Source organism: Psittacula echo (assembly GCF_963264785.1).
Source record: "Psittacula echo genome assembly, chromosome: Z".
In the NCBI taxonomy this organism is placed as follows: Eukaryota; Metazoa; Chordata; class Aves; order Psittaciformes; family Psittacidae; genus Psittacula; species Psittacula echo.
The window spans coordinates 81,849,516-81,865,594 of NC_137742.1; the positions used below are offsets into that span (position 1 = coordinate 81,849,516).

The following is a 16,079-nucleotide window of genomic DNA, read 5'->3' on the forward strand; positions in this document are numbered from 1 at the left end:
TGAACACGGAGCTGAAGGCGGGGGAGCTGGAGTCAGGGGGAGCTGGACTCAGAGAGAACTGAAGGCAGCGGGTCCCATGCAACTCCAGATGCAGCCAAGTTGCTGCCTTGAAGCAGTCACTGAGGTACCGCTAGGGAGGGTTTTCATCCCCATTATCCCCACATGGCTCCTCCTCTGATGGGCTGGGAGAGATGCAGCTCCTCAGTCCCTTCCCCAGTGAATCGATCTCAGCAGTTTAGATGGGATAAGAAAGAGGAACACAGATACTAACCCTCAGCACACTTCCTTCTTGGAGCAGGCACTAGGGTTTCCTGGAGACATGAGCAAACACAAACCTCTTGGCAGCAACAGTCCGCACTGACCAGACGTCCGGTGGCCTCTCTGTCCAGCTGTTTCTGCTGCATCATGCTAAGGAGGCAAGTTTTGTGTATCTTTTGGATCTTTCTTTAAAGCCTTTAGCCCACTCAAAGGGGACAGGATTCTGGGCAGGTTAGCAGCACACATGTCAGTGGTTTGCTTTCTGTTTTCGGGTCTGCCCAGCAAACCTGTGAACTGGCTGCAAAGAGACAGAATTTGGGTGGCCAGCATTAGGATTAGCTGAGGTTTGAAAAGACAAAGGGAGAGGAAAATATCAGTTTCAAGTAAGGCACATGGTCTATGACTTTCTTGAGGCTTTCAATTGCTGTTGTCAAAGGGGAAAATTTGGTGCTATTGTGGTAGTAGGGCGGTATTTGTACAATTGTACAAGAAGCCCCAGTCTGCTGCTTTTGTTATTCGCTATACTTAGGAAAAAAAAAACCTAACCAACCAACCAACCAACCAAAAAACAAAAAAAACTCCACAAAAACCACAACACTTTTTTTTTTATGAAGAAGCTTATATACAATACTGAGATTGCTTAAACACGTATTACACAGCTAGCACCAGCTCAGACATTTGAATTCCAGAAACCCTTTATAATTGCTTTTCTTACAGAATCATAACCACGTGTATTATCAAACTGAATTTATGCATTCATAATTGATGATGGAATGCAAGTAATGCTGTGCAGACAGAGAAATGTGTTATGGTTATTTACACAGATTTCTCACTAGCAATGTTAGGAAATCATTCCCAGTTCCCCAGCCTGCTGGGTCTGGTGATGTTCATGGAGGCATAGGAGAGAAAGTTCAGGTTGACACAATGTCCTGCCCTCAAAAATGTCTAAAAGCCCACCTGAAACTGTTGGACCCATCACTTGAATTATAGAATCCCAGACTGGTTTGGGTTGGAAGAGACCTTAAACACCATCCAGTTCCAGCCCCCTGCCACCTTCCACGAGACCAGGTTGCTCCAAGCCCCGTCCAACCTGGCCTTGAACACTGCCAGGGATGGGGCAGCCACAGCTTCTCTGGGCACCCTGTACCACGGCCTCACCACCCTCACAGGGAAGAACTTCTGCCTAAGATCTTTTCTCAGTCTTCCCTCTGCCAGGTTAAAGCCATTCCCCTTGTCCTGTCCCTACAGGCCCTTGTCCAAAGCCCCTCTCCAGTTTTCATGTAGCTCCTATAGGCACTGGAGCTGCTCTAAGGTCTCTCGTTAAGGAGCCTTCTCTTCTCCACGCTGAACCAGCCCAGCTCTCTCAGCCTGTCTCCAGAGCAGAGCTGCTCCAGACCTTGCAGCACCTCCATGACCTCCTCCGGACTCGCTCCAACAGCTCCACAACCCTCGTGTGTTGTTGCCCCAGAGCTGGGCACAGGACTGCAGGGGGAAGGGATGGGAAAGCCTTCTGCAATATGGGGCTAAAGATGATCTTTGTGCTCCAGACAGTGGTGGGCAGAGGTGCAGAGTAGCTAGTACTTCGTGTCTGTGGCACAAACATCTCCCTGTGCTCTGTGCATGTGACCCTAAATGTTCATAGACTCTAAATGCTTAAAACCACAGAATCTCTCCTTTGGTGAGCCTTTTAGGTAATCCTTATTTCCAGGCTTATTTTGAAAGGCTTTCAAAGGTCTGATGACTCCTCTGAGCACATCTGTGTCTGCTGAGAGTACCCACAGTCAGAATAAGGAAGAGTCTACCTCCAGAGCATCTCAAGGGATGCTCCCCAAGAAAAGAGGAAGGCCCTGGAAGGTGCCAGGGGAGAGGACTGAAGACAGACCTTTTGCAAGTGTTTTTTATGCAGTGCTGAAACTGTCATAGGCAGGTGATGGGGTGATTCATTGCAGACGTGATTAAGTGGCATAGCAAATAAGGCCTGCAACTGGTTTTCTTAGACCAGATGAGTTAAAACATTTGCAGACAGCATCCTCTTTAAGCTGAGGAAGTAATATGCAGCCTCAGACTACCAAAGCCACCTAGTTAGGGTGCTTCCAAGTATTAATTATTCTTCTACTTTTGCATTTGTAAATAGGGACTGAAACTGTTCAAGGAAAAAGGGAAAAATACCTACAATTACATAATTTTGTACTAGCTGAATCCACGTTCTGCACAACACTGTGGGCTGATTTCTCTCAAAAGACTTTCTATTTTAAAATGTTCTGCATGCATTTGGTAGCTCTACTTTTAGATGATCGGCATATGTGCCACCAATTTGCTGTGGTGATAAAAATGTGAGGGAAATTATATCATTAATATTAAAATTTTAGGTGTGATGGCCAGGCAGTAATATGTCAGGTTTCAGCTGCAGTCCTGGAGGTTTGATACCAAGTCAAAACATAGGTTGAGATCAATCGCTGAAGGTTGTCTCCCGTCTTCAGGCACTGCAAGATGATTTAACGAAATGTGCTCTATGGCAAGTTCAGATAGATGATTGCAGCAGCCCTCAGGGTTTTAAAACATAAGGAAGTTGCAGTAAGCAAGCCATGGGAAGGACTTTGGCCACCCAAGCTGCTGCTGGAGCACAGCTTTCAGTTTAATGTCAGAGATTGCTGGTAGCTCTCCCAGTGTGAGCTGTTTTCCCAGAAAGTTCTTGCTGATGCTAGTTTCTCCTGTTGTTAAACGATCTGCTCAATGATACTTGGTTGCACTCACTAGTTTCAACAACTAAACCCAGCTCTGCAAGGCATCCCAGCTTTTCTGGATTTTATTCAGTACGGGAAGAGACAGCTCATGTTTCAGTACAAAATAAACTGATTTAAATAAAAATTCAGGAGAAAGATCTGAGCACAGAAGCAGTTTGGTGAGCTCCTTAGACCATTGTCATTGCTTAGAAACCTCCTGCTCAACAGATGTTATCGAGGGATTGTTAACAAAGGCACCAGGATTATTTAATTTATGACAGAAGCAATTAGGCAACACAGACAAATCATTATTGTGGGTACACTGCAAAACATTTATTACTGGTTTTAGCAAGGAACATGCCTGGAGTTAAACTCATCAAATTCTTGCTCATCTGCTTCTTGAGAAACAACATAGAAAACCGGACGAATGACCCTAAAATCTCCACTCTCCTTACTCCAGGCTGACCAGAAGCCCCCAGGAGTATTGTGGTATGGGAGTGGGAGGGAGGAGCTCAAACCTTTACTCTTCTGCTTGTCCAACACATCTGTCAGCAGTACAGTTCTGTGAGATAAAAAGACACAAGTAACATGCAAATGCAGCACCAAAATTTCAGCTGCATTGTGCTGCACGTACAGTACAGCATTTCATGTTACTTTGCTGTATTTTTTATTTTAGGAGGAATTGTATGCATCTTTGTTATGTGTTGGTGATTTATGGGAGTGTCTATTGAACAGCTACTCTGTGCCTATTTGATAGTCTCATTTCTTTTCATGCAAGAGCCTTCATAATGATTTATTTGACTAGCAATAGAAATGAGGTAAGTGCTCTGTAATACATAAAATAAAAATAGGCTAATAATTCATGGATTTTTTAAATCTATATAAAACATTAAATATATTAAATTAAAAATAAACTACTTTTTTTTTTTTTTTTTTAATTCTCTTGGCTTGCTTGTAGATACGAGGGGTGATAATTTTAAAAGAAGAGCCTTACATTCAGTATTCTTGGACATACCTCACTATTTGCATTTACATTTATCTACATACCAAGATGGGTCACATAACTGATCATTTTATTCAGCTGGTTGCTTTGAGAACAACATCAATAAATTCAACTCATCATCTTACAGTATTCATTGTGAATCAAAATTCACAGTGGTACAAAGGTACAAAATTATTACTTCTTCTATTTCCTAGCCAGTGATCAGACATCATACTGTCACAGTGACTTCTATCAGGAGTGTAGCTTTCATTGCACTGAGTACGAGGTTGTGATGGGGAAGTGATAGGTAGCAAGTAGTTTCTGTAGAGTAATCACTACCTTTTTACAATTACTTTTGCAATGATTCCCAAGCTACAGTCATTCCCAGGGTAACCTCTGTTATCACACCATGGTTATGAAATGTGATGCTCCAGATAGAAGAGTGTTTGTGTCAGTGAGCCAATTTCTGTGGCATCTGTTCTTCAACAGGGAAGAAGACTGTTAGTAAGAGCTGGGTGGTTTACAGTGAAGTATTACAAGCCTTTACAGTTTGGTAATGTGTTCTTAGCCTCCCCCTGAGCTCCATGTGGTGGTTCACACAGCAACAGCCATCCTGTGCCGCCGGGGTTCCTTCACGCCATAGAACTGGTTTTGGTCCCTGTGCTGCCTGCACTGCTGTTGCATTCGGAAGAATGTCCTGGCCCAGCCTGCCTCAGGCTCTGCTCTGCTCACTGCTGGAAAAGGCTGGAGGTATTTTTCTGGAATAAGATCTCCATAACTTTTGTGAGCTGTGCCTCTGGCCCAAGATTGGCTTCCCATGCTGTGGGGAGAGCTGTGGAACATGTGAAGCTCCTGGCTTCTCATCAGGGACTGACTCTTCATCAGCGAATGTAGCAATAAGGCAAGGGGTAATGGGTTCAAACTTAAACAGGGGAAGTTCATGTTAGATATAAGGAAGAAGTTCTTTACTGTGAGGGTGGTGAGGCACTGGAACAGGTTGCCCAGAGAAGTGGTAAATGCTCCGTCCCTGGCAGTGTTCAGGGCTGGGCTGGACAGAGCCTTGGGCAACATGGCCTAGTGTGAGGCCCCGCTTCCCATGGCACAGGGGTGGGACCTAGATGATCTCAAGGTCCTTTCCAACCTAAACCATTCTATGATTCTATGATTTTCCTCTCATGCTGCTCCCCAAGAGAACTTGGAAGGCTTTATCCAGATCTGTGTATACATACCTCTCTTGTAACCATTCTATGTGGCCATATTTGCTGTGTGTTTTAGACACTTCTTAAAACTGGTCATGGAATTTTTTAACAGTTTCTGCACAGCAGATACGGTCCCTGGCTCTCAGGAAGAGTGGAAGAATTCTGCAGCTGAGTTATAATGAGGAAGAAAGAGATGACTGTGACACTGCAGGAAGGGCAGAGTGACCTACACCAAAAATACAAACTGCTCTACCCCCAGCAGGAAGGAATTTTGAGGACATAGAGTCACTGGCAAACTGCCTGTCAGTGGCTACAGAAATTCTTCCTTGGATATGGATTTCCAAATGCCAAACAGAAATAAATTATTTATGCAATGTATGAATTAACTCAGTCATGCAACAGCTTGGGTTGGGCAGGAGCTGTATTTCAGCTCTGAGGAACATCCCTATTTTCTCAGCCCTGTCCTTCCATCAGTGAGCATTGTGCAGTTCAGGACTCATTTCTGGCATTAGCACTGTGCAGGGGTGGTGGAGGTAACTGGTCAGGGAGGGAGGGACATGCTGGTAAGAAAGTCCCTATGCTGGGAATGGCAGCAGTATCCTCGAACAATGCACAAAAAAAAAATATCCTGTGTTGAGGTCTTAGATGTATTTTCTCTTATGCCCCTGTCAGCAGCTCAACCAGGAAAAGTCCAGACTCTCCATAAGTCATTTCCTTGCCTGGTCTCTGCTGAATAAGCAGAGAAATGAAGATGGATTTGCATCTACAGAGAATAGTCAAGAAAAGTCTATTAGGAAATGCTCATAGTCTAAGTGTTGGAACAATGAAGTTATTTGCTAGGAGCCAAATACCCCTCTTTTTTGTGACTAAGCACCCTCAGAAATGACAAAAAAAACACCAAAAATCCAGGAAATACAGCATTTGCCCCATTTGAATCTATTTTTTTTCCCTATCTGCAGTCTTCCTTCATTGCTGCTCATCTGCTTTTCTATGAAAGTGAAATTGCTCTTCTTTTAATGGCTTTTTAATACCTTTGGCATTTCAAACAGATTGGATGGAAACTTTAGTGCTCAAAGTTTTGGATTTCTAGCAAGTTTAGAGTGGTCAGAGGCCAGAGGTCCAGTAGAGCTGCAGAGAATTGTCACCGCTGATCTTCAATGCAAAGTGACAGTCATTTAATTTTATTTCATCTTATTTGGTTGGTCTTGTTGCACACAGAAATGCAAACACAGCTTGGAGCTACCCCAGGCATGCTGACTCTGGACTGGTAGAGTGAATCTGCAGACCGTGTTACTGGGGAGAAAGGAAGGGAAGTTCACAGACAGTGTGGGAGAGCTGAAGGCATTCCAGCTGGAGGAATGGGAAGGTCATGGGAAACAGAGAAACTCTTCTCTTCTCACCTCCCATTCAGCTCATCTCTGCTACCCTCAGCCTTGAGACCCAGACTGTAGATCTTACACAACTAATCCTGCTTCCCCACTTCATTTTCTTCTTTCAATTGCTTGACATGCTTTCTGTTGCACGTTCCATGAGCATCTGAGCTCAGGATTTCACAGAATCATAGAATTACAGAATCCCAAGGGTTGAAAGGGACCTCAAAATATCATCTAGTCCAACCCCCCTGCAAGAGCAGGGTAACCTAGAGTACATCACACAGGAACTTGTCCAGCCAGGCCTTGAATATCTCCAATGTAGGAGACTCCACAGCCCCCCTGGGCAACCTATTCCAGTGCTCTGTCACTCTCACAGTAAAGAAGTTTTTCCTGATGTTCACATGGAACCTCTTATGCTCCTGTTTACACCCATTACCCCTTGTCCAGTGATTGGACATCACTGAGAAAAACCTAGCTCCATCATCCTAACGCTCACCCTTTACATATTTGTAAACATTGACGAGGTCACCCCTCAGTCTCCTCTTCTCCAAGCTAAAGAGACCCAGCTCCCTCAGCCTCTCCTCATAAGGGAGATGTTCCACTCCCTTAATCATCTTTGTGGCTCTGCGCTGGACTCTTTCAAGCAATTCCCTGTCCTTCTTGAACTGAGGGGCCCAGAACTGGACACAATATTCCAGATGCGGCCTCACCAAGGCAGAGTAGAGGGGGAGGAGAACCCTTCTTGACCTGCTAACCACACCCTTTCTAATGCACCCTAGGATGCCATTGGCCTTCTTGGCCACAAGGGCACATTGCTGGCTCATGGTCATCCTCCTATCCACCAGGACCCCCAGGTCCCTTTCCCCTTCATTACTTTCCAGCAGGTCAACCCCCAACCTGTACTGGTACACGGGGTTGTTCCTCCCCAGATGCAAGACTCTGCACTTGTCCTTGTTGAATTTCATCAAGTTTCTCCCCGACCAACTCTCCAGCCTGTCCAGGTCTCGCTGAATGGCAACACAGTCTTCTGGTGTGTCAGCCACTCCTCCCAGTTTAGTGGCATCAGCGAACTTGCTGAGGGTACATTCAATTCCCTCATCCAGGTCGTCCACGGAAATATTAAACAGCACTGGTCCCAGCACCGACCCCTGAGGGACTCCGCTAGTCACAGACCTCCAGCTAGATTCTGCCCCATTGACCACAACTCTCTGCCTTCTTCCTTTCAACCAGTTCTTGATCCACCTCACCATCTGATCATCAAGCCCACACTTCCTTAGCTTATCTATGAGGATGCTGTGGGAGACAGTATCAAATGCCTTACTGAAATCAAGAAAAACCACATCTACCGCTCTACCATCATCCATCCACCTAGTTACTTCCTCATAGAAGGCTATAAGGTTGGTCAAACATGACTTCCCCTTGGTAAAACCATGTTGGCTACTCTTAATGACCCCCTCATCCTTGATATGTCTAGAGATGGTGTCAAGAATAAGTTGTTCCATCACCTTTCCAGGGGTGGAGGTAAGGCTAGACCGGTCTATAATTACCTGGGTCCTCCTTCTTGCCCTTCTTACAGACTGGCGTGACATTTGCCATCCTCCAATCCTCAGGCACTTCTCCTGTTTCCTACGACTTACCAAAGATGATGGAGAGTGGCCTAGCAATGACCTCCGCCAGCTCCCTCAGCACCCATGGGTGTATTCCATCCAGACCCATCAATTTGTAGATGTCCAGATTGCTTAACTGATCCCTAACCCAATCCTCATCTACCAGCAAACTCCTCCTTTATCCTGACTCCTTCTGGGGCTATAGGAATCTGGGGCCCCCGCAGAGAGTCTGCAGGAGTAAAGACAGAGGCAAAGAAGGCATTCAGCACCTCTGCCTTCTTTATATCCTCTGTCTCCAGGGCACCCACCTCGTTCAGCAGTGGGCCTATATTGCCTCTCATGTTAGTTTTATCCGCTATGTATTTGAAGAAGCCCTTTCTATTGTCCTTAACCCGACTTGCAAGATTAATTGTTGTTAAAAGTTGGCCCTTCGGAAATCCAGAATTGTGGCCTTTCTAGGTATTCTATTCCTCCCACACAGGATCCTAAATTCCACCATCTCATGGTCACTGCAGCCAAGGCTGCCATTGACCATCACCACTTCAACCAGACCCTCCTTGTTGGTGAGTACTAGATCCAGCAGCACTCCTCTCCTAGTTGGTTTGTCCACCATTTGCATTAAGAAGTTATCATCAATGCACTGGAGGAACCTCCTAGACTGTGAATGATTGGCTGTGTGAGTCTTCCAGCAAATATCAGTGTAGTTAAAATCCGCCATGAGGACCAAGGCGTGTAGTTGCGAGGCTGCTTTCAGTTGCCTGTAGAAAGCCTCATCAACTCCTTCGTCCTGATCAGGAGGTCTATAATAGACCCCCACAACTGTATCACCCGTACCAGCCTGTCCCTTAATTCGTACCCACAGACTTTCCACTTGCCCCCTCATCTGCCCCTGGACAGAACTCAATACATTCTAGTCGCTCTCTCACATAAAGGGCAACGCCACCACCTCGCTTTGCTGACCTATCTTTCCTAAAAAGGACATAGCCGTCCATTACCACATTCCAGTCATGTGAGCTGTCCCACCATGTCTCTGTAATTGCCACCAGATCATAACCCTTAGACCGCACACAGACTTCTAACTCCTCCTGTTTATTCCCCATGCTGCATGCATTGGTGTACAGGCATTTCAGGGAGCGAGCAGAGCACGCTAATGGCACCCTTGGGAGGCGGGAGGCCTTCTGGTCTTCATTAATACTAGAACAATGCCCCACTAGTTCAAACCCAGCTACAACCCCCTCGCACTTTGAATCTAACCTAAAGATCTGTGAGTGAGCTCTGCTAGCTCTTGCCCTAGTACCCTTTTTCCCCAGTGGGACAGGGTCTAAACAACTATCCCTCAAATGAAACAATAGATTGAGAGTTCTCCCTAGTCCACCATCCTTCAAGCCCTAGCATGTTTATTTTGGGCTTGTCCCCAACAGGCCCAGTTATCTCCCCTTCCCCCTTCATATCTAGTTTAAAGCCCTGTCAATGAGCCCTGCTAACTCCTGCCCCAAAAACCTTTCCCCCTCTGGGACTGGTGTATCCCACCTGCCACCAGCAAACCAGGTGTCTCATATAGCAGCCTATGATTGGAAAACCCAAAACCCTGCCTTTGGCACCAGTCAGGTAGCCATACATTAATCTGCAGACTCTTCCTATTTATCTCTTCACTTGTATTGGAGGGAGCCAGTGACACCGCTTGTGTGCGGTGTGAGTGAATAAATGATCTGCTCAGGCAGGTGGTTGAACTGAGGGAGGAGGTAGAAAGGTTGAGAGCCATCAGAGAATGCTAAAGTGAAATAGATCGGTAGAGCCACACCCTAAGGCAAGGGCAGAGGGAAATAGTTGAACAAGTGATGGAGCCCCTTCCCTCCAACCATCAGATATAAGGAGTGAACTTAAGGGACAAGGAGGTACAGAGGGAGGTCTCTCCTCGGAAAGGTAAGCAAAAACCCTCGCAATCCCTTCCTCCCTCCCAGTTGCCCTTGAATAACAGGTATGAGGTCTTGGAACTACAGGGCCAGGTAAATGGAGATGGAGGGGTAGATCTATCTAGTGAGTCACCTAGGGCTTGTCACTCACCCCCATGCCTTAGAACTTCCTCAACCAAGAAGAAAAGAAGAGTAATTGTGGTGGGTGACTCCCTTCTGAGGGGAACAGAAGGGCCCATTTATCGACCAGATCCATCCCACAAGGAAGTCTGCTGCCTACCTGGGGCTCAGATTAAAGATGTTAAAAGGAAACTCTCTGATCTGGTGCAGCCCTCTGACTACTGTCCACTGCTTGTTTTTCAGGTTGGCAGTGATGAAATTATTACGAGGAGGGCAAGGGCAATGAGAGAGACTTCAGGGCCCTGGGACGGCTGGTTAGAGCGTCTGGAGCGCAAGTGGTGTTTGCCTCCATACCTGTTACAAGCAAGGGTGAAGAGATAAATAGGAAGAGTCTGCAGTATGTCTTCTGATACAGCTAGCTCCTCCTGACCCTTTAAACCTCAGTCTTGTGGGAGCAGCGTATTCATGGAGCTCTTATTCAATCAGCTTCCCTAATTTTCTAGCAGTCTCTCTCTTTTCTGGTAATACCTGGATACTTTAAGGCCATTAATGTGTATCATTTAGCACTTCAGCTGGAGAATAGAGCATCTCATCTATGTTGACCAGAGGAGATGTCTCTGCCTGTAGAAAGCATCCTGGCATGGAAGAAGCAACTGGTGTAAAGTGCTTTGCAGTGAGTGAAGTCCTTGGAATCTGAAAACCTTCTTGGCTTCTCCACTCAGTAGTTAATTATGACTGATAGTAGTAATTGATGTGCTTAGAGCAGTTAGCCTCTGCACATACTTAGCATTTTGAAGGAGGTCATTAATAAATTAAAGTGGCTTGGACTTTCTAAATTTATGTTAGCTCTACTAAAGCCAAACAAAATAAAACCTTAAATTTTCATTAAATCAGAAGGCCAGGAAGATAGCAGAGGTTAATTCTGTAAATGATGGATCTAAATCTTTGGGAAATCTTCCAGTGCAGACTGACAATCATCGAGTGTGTTTTATCACATGGATTATACGCATGAGCCTTCAAACTGACACAAGGTGACAGTGGGTAGAGGGTGAAGAGTCCCAGTGTCATAATGAAGAGGAAGATGCATATGGGAGCTGACATGAGGTAGCCATCTGCTGTGCTCCCAGAAGTTCACATTTAGAGGTGCACCCCAAGCTGACGACAGCTTGCTCAGAGTCTGGCTGGCTGCTGGGAGCTTCCAGGCCAGTGACAGGCATCCTGGAGGCTCCAGCCCTTCACAGGGGGCTTGAGACAGTCATCGTAACAACAGAACTTCTCATTAGCCTGATGAGTAACTGCTGGTTTCCAGGGTTTTTTGTTTTGTTGTGGTTTTTTTTTAATTCATTGCCTCTTTAGCTCTCCTCCATGTGCTGTGTGGATACAAGAATGGGACTGGGTGGCTAGGGGTGGAGAAAAGGAGCAGAGGTAAGAGCAGGAGAGAGGAATGGGAGAATAACACTCATTTCTTCTGGTCACAGGAATCACTGGATCAGCTTGGCTACCAGTGAAAGGTCTGAGGGGAATTCCCTGAGACAACACAGGAGGAAACTGGCTGCAAAGCAGGTGAAAATGCAGAGAGTCTAAGGGGAGTAACTCTTCAGAGATCAGACATTTAACTTCTTTGCAACTCTTTAGCAGGGCTCAGACTCAAAGAAGCCATCACTTTAGCACTGCTGCACTCCAGTAGAGCCATGGTGCATGTGGCTGGCTACGTGTATAGAAAATACAATGAGGGAAGACTCATCTCTGACTTACTTAAGATCACCTTGAGTTAAGGTGTCCTATTCCACATGTACTGTGATCTGCAGTCATGGTCATGGGCAAGCCAAGCAAGATTGCGTAACTCGAGCCTATGCCTTGAGATTGACTATAGAGTATAAGCTGTACAAAAGTGGACTCCACTGGAGTTACATTCTCATACAACCATTTCCTCTAATATTTTTTTTTTTTCTGTTGGTTTTTGTTGTTTTGTTTTGTTTAATGTTTTTTTAAGTTGGTTTGCAAGAGGCAAGATGGTTTTGGAAACTGAAGGGGCAAAACAACCCTGAAGGGGAAAAAGAAAAGATTGTGGACACACGCCATTTTCAGCCAGTGACTTGTGGTGTCACAAGCAGAAGAGAGCTCACACAGCCTCAGCTGGTCATTTTGATACTTAAAGTTTTTAACCACAAAAAAAAATCGAAGTTGTGTGTTCAAATGCTGTCAGTAGTTCATGGCTGCCAAAGGTTATGTTTATTTTCAAACCTTAATTGCACAGACAAAGGTAATGTAGCTACTGGTACACACAGACATAAGCCAGCTGCAGAACATCATTGCAGCCCATACGGCTGTAAATTTGTTGCAGTGTCCTTAGGCACACTTCAGTCATTCAGTCATCTTTATGTTTTGTGTATTGATCGAGTAGGGTAGCTGGATTCTCTTTGCTTTTCTTGCTTAAAAATTATTTTTACATCAGGACTCTTATTTTCAGCAGTCTAAAAGCAGAAATCAAGAGAAAATGTGCATTACTTCTTTCCCAAATGACTGAATATTTTTCTTCCTCATTAAGCTACAGGGTTTAGCTGAACTGCCTGGTGAAAGAGTACACCATATAGGATTGAAAGCATAAAAATAGGCCATTCAGACTAAACTAAAACATAAAACAAGCTTTGTTTTCTGGATAACATACAAAACCAAAGTTCTGCAGTAACTGAATCTCAGTCTTTTTACAAAAAAGTAAATGGTTACTCTAGCTTCCCTCAAACTCCAGATTGTGCCTATCTAAATTGAGCTTTATTCTGTACCTGCCAGTTTCAGATCCTTGCAATGTCCTACCTCTCTTCTGTACTTATACGCAGTTTCAGCGAGTGTATTTGAGCTCCTGGATCAGCCCCTGGGTTTCAGCAGGCAGGTGAAGAGGGGGCAGCTGTAAGAAAACAGGATTTCAGACTTCTTTTCAGAGAGTAGGTATGAATAATACAAAGGGAAACTAAACACAAGTGTAGCTGTACTTAGCATGAGCTCTCCTTCTGCCTGCTCTCAGCTGTGATGTGTTCCTGGAGATGGTCTGTGTGAGCATCACCTTATCCACTGGAGTGTTTTGGAAGGTGGTCACTCGGTGTGCTTGTATATTTTTTTTTCTTTTAAATGACATAGAAAGAGCCTAAAATGAGGATTGCAGTGATGACATTGTATGGAAGCACCTCAAAGCCTTGGAAAACAAGCTCTGGTCCTTAAGCTGTATGGGTTTTGCCCAATAGCTGCAAAAATGTCATTTCATCTCCAAAGCCATTAACGGAGGCAATGCCCAAATGTTAGCCCTGCATGCACAGGTTGTTTTTGCTTGTGGCGTTGCAGGGATGCATAAGCAATACACAGAAGCATCAAAACCCCTGGTACAAGAGACAATCTGGACAGGTAGGGCTGTTCACTGGTCTTACTGTGGACAGGAGATAGCCAACAGTTCCACCCCTTGGTTTTGCTTGCCATGAGTGGTGTGACACTGGGGTTTTTGATGTTCACAGGAGAGACGCTTCCCCTCCTCCTCGTTCCAGAGACAGGTCTCACCTGCTGGAGCAGCTGTTATCCACCCAGGAACGGACCATGGCTTTCCTCCTCCATCAGGCTTTCCAGATCAAAGATGACATCATCACTTACCTCCAGGGAAGCAAAGGTTATCAGCACGGGGAGACAGCCGCCCTACAGCTGCTGGAAAACCACATCCAGACCATTACAAGCATTGTTAAAAAGCTCAGCCAGGACATGGAGGTAACACATGCCGAGGAGCATTTCCCTGCTTTAGTGGTGCAGCTCTAGCTTGTGGTCCATTCAGCACTAATATTGGCTTCATGAACAGAAAAGTACTGAACGTGACTGCTGTGTTTTAGTTAAATTCTGAGTTTTATTGTATAGGGTGACTTGCAGTTACCTCTGAAAACAGAGGTGAGAAGGGGAAGTAAAGTAAAAACGTGTAACATCAATAATCAAGTTTGAGTTTACTTCTTAGTTTTTCCTGTTGAAGATGTTCTACTACTTTATGTAAACTTCTGCATCAAACATAATCAAATATTGCTGAAACTTGTCACAAAGATCAGTGCAGATTTGAATGAATGTTCAGGTTAACATCATATTTAAACTGACTGATGGATCTGTGCTGGAAGTGCATGGGATGCTCCTTTTCTGGTTGAAGACCTCTGATTATTTGCTGTTGCTTATTAAATTTGTATGTGAAATTTACCAATACCTTTTCAGGGCAAAGGTGTAAAATACAAAAATGTCATGAAATAGACTTCTCCAGATATTTGTTTTGTCCTTTGTAGTGTTAAATGTCTTAAAAATACCTCTAAAAATCACAATACATTTTGTTTTTCATGTGCTTGGAGAAATATTTGACCTTCTGTACATCTATCTTCAGAAGTATGCAATCATGGCTCACTTAAAGTTAATCTGAATTTAAACAAGGGTCTATGTACATTTCATACTGATTTTATTTTCAATATCTTGATACTATGGAGATAAGCAATGCTATAAAACTGCTTACTTGTTTTAGACCATCCCGTTCCTCTAACTGTATCCAGATCAAGTATGTACAGGACTGTTTTTCTAGAAAAATACCTAATATGCTATCTAAACCTAATCTTTTCCCTGAGTTGCAAATTACTTTTCTCTGGGCCCTAATCTCAGGTTGTGCTTGCTTTGTAGATTTCAGTTGTGGAGATTCAGTCAGGGTAGAGCACTGGCAGCACAGAAAACAGCACAGTGATACATGTCAATCAAAGCTGCTACAGAATTAGTGAGGGTTTGAAGAATTACTCTTGGCGCACAGGAAATGGGAGTGGCTCAGCAATGTCGATTTCTCAAGCACTTAAAAAAGAAACGATCCACCAGGAAACGTGACTCACTTGTACTCCAGATCTTCCCCAAAGCAGAAATAGCCCTCAAAAAAGCCAGTCTTGGGGAAGATGCTGGCATGCCATTGCCACCCAGAATGAAGCTGAGTCCGAGTTAAACACAGCCCTCTGCTAGAGCCAGAAAATTATCCTGCCTGCTGCTGCATCAGGGGTGTCAATGCAATTAGTGCCAGGTGGGAAATGATGTGACCCTTGACAAAGACATCCTTCACTATCCCAGGAGAGGCTGCAAAATTGCAAGAGAAAAGCATCAATACTAAAACCCCAGAGGCAGAGGGAGGCGTGCTTGGCATCACCTCTGATAAAAACCGTACAGGATGGGCAGAGAATAGGTTGAGACCAATCCTGAGGAAAAGGTCTTGGGGGTGCTGGTAAGTGAGAAGTTCCCCATGACCCAGTTTCAGCGTGCGCTTGAGCCCAGAAATCCCCATGTGCTGGGCTGCATCCAGCAACAACACAAGAGGGACATAAAACTATTTGAGCAAGTCAGGCGGAGGCCATGTGGAGATGCTGTGAGGGCTGGAGCAGCTCTGCTCTGGAGACAGGCTGAGAGAGCTGGGCTGGTTCAGCTGGAGAACAGAAGGCTCCTTAAAGAGAGACCTTAGAGCAGCTTCCAGTGCCTAAAAGGGCTACAAGAAACCTGGAGAGGGGCTTTAGACAAGGGCCTGCAGGACAGGACAAGGGGAATGGCTTTAACCTGACAGAGGGGAGATTTAGATTTGATACTAGGCAGAAGTTCTTCCCTGTGAGGGTGGTGAGGCCCTGGCACGGGTTGCCCAGAGAAGCTGTGGCTGCACCATCCCTGGCAGTGTTCAAGGCCAGGTTGGACACAGGGGCTTGGAGCAACCTGGTCTAGTGGAAGGTGTCTCTGCCCGTGGCAGTGGGTTGGGACTGCATGGTCTTTAAGGTCCCTTCCAACTCAAACCAGTCTGGGATTCTATGACAAGATAACAACATCTGAGCACATGGACTCAGGAGTGACCATCAGTTACAAGTGCCAAGCAGTGCACATGGC

At 45.2% G+C, this 16,079-nt stretch overlaps 1 protein-coding gene across 1 annotated transcript in view; it reads left to right on the forward strand.

The window, feature by feature from the left end:
- FAM81B (family with sequence similarity 81 member B) overlaps positions 1-16,079 on the forward strand; it is a gene marked incomplete at its 5' end in the record, with an annotated part of 59,021 nt that overhangs the window by 25,520 nt on the left and 17,422 nt on the right. Inside the window, one exon of the mRNA XM_080638349.1 lies at positions 13,679-13,922. Within this exon, the coding sequence (XP_080494475.1) occupies positions 13,679-13,922 (244 nt within the window). The remainder of the gene's footprint in view (positions 1-13,678; positions 13,923-16,079) is intronic.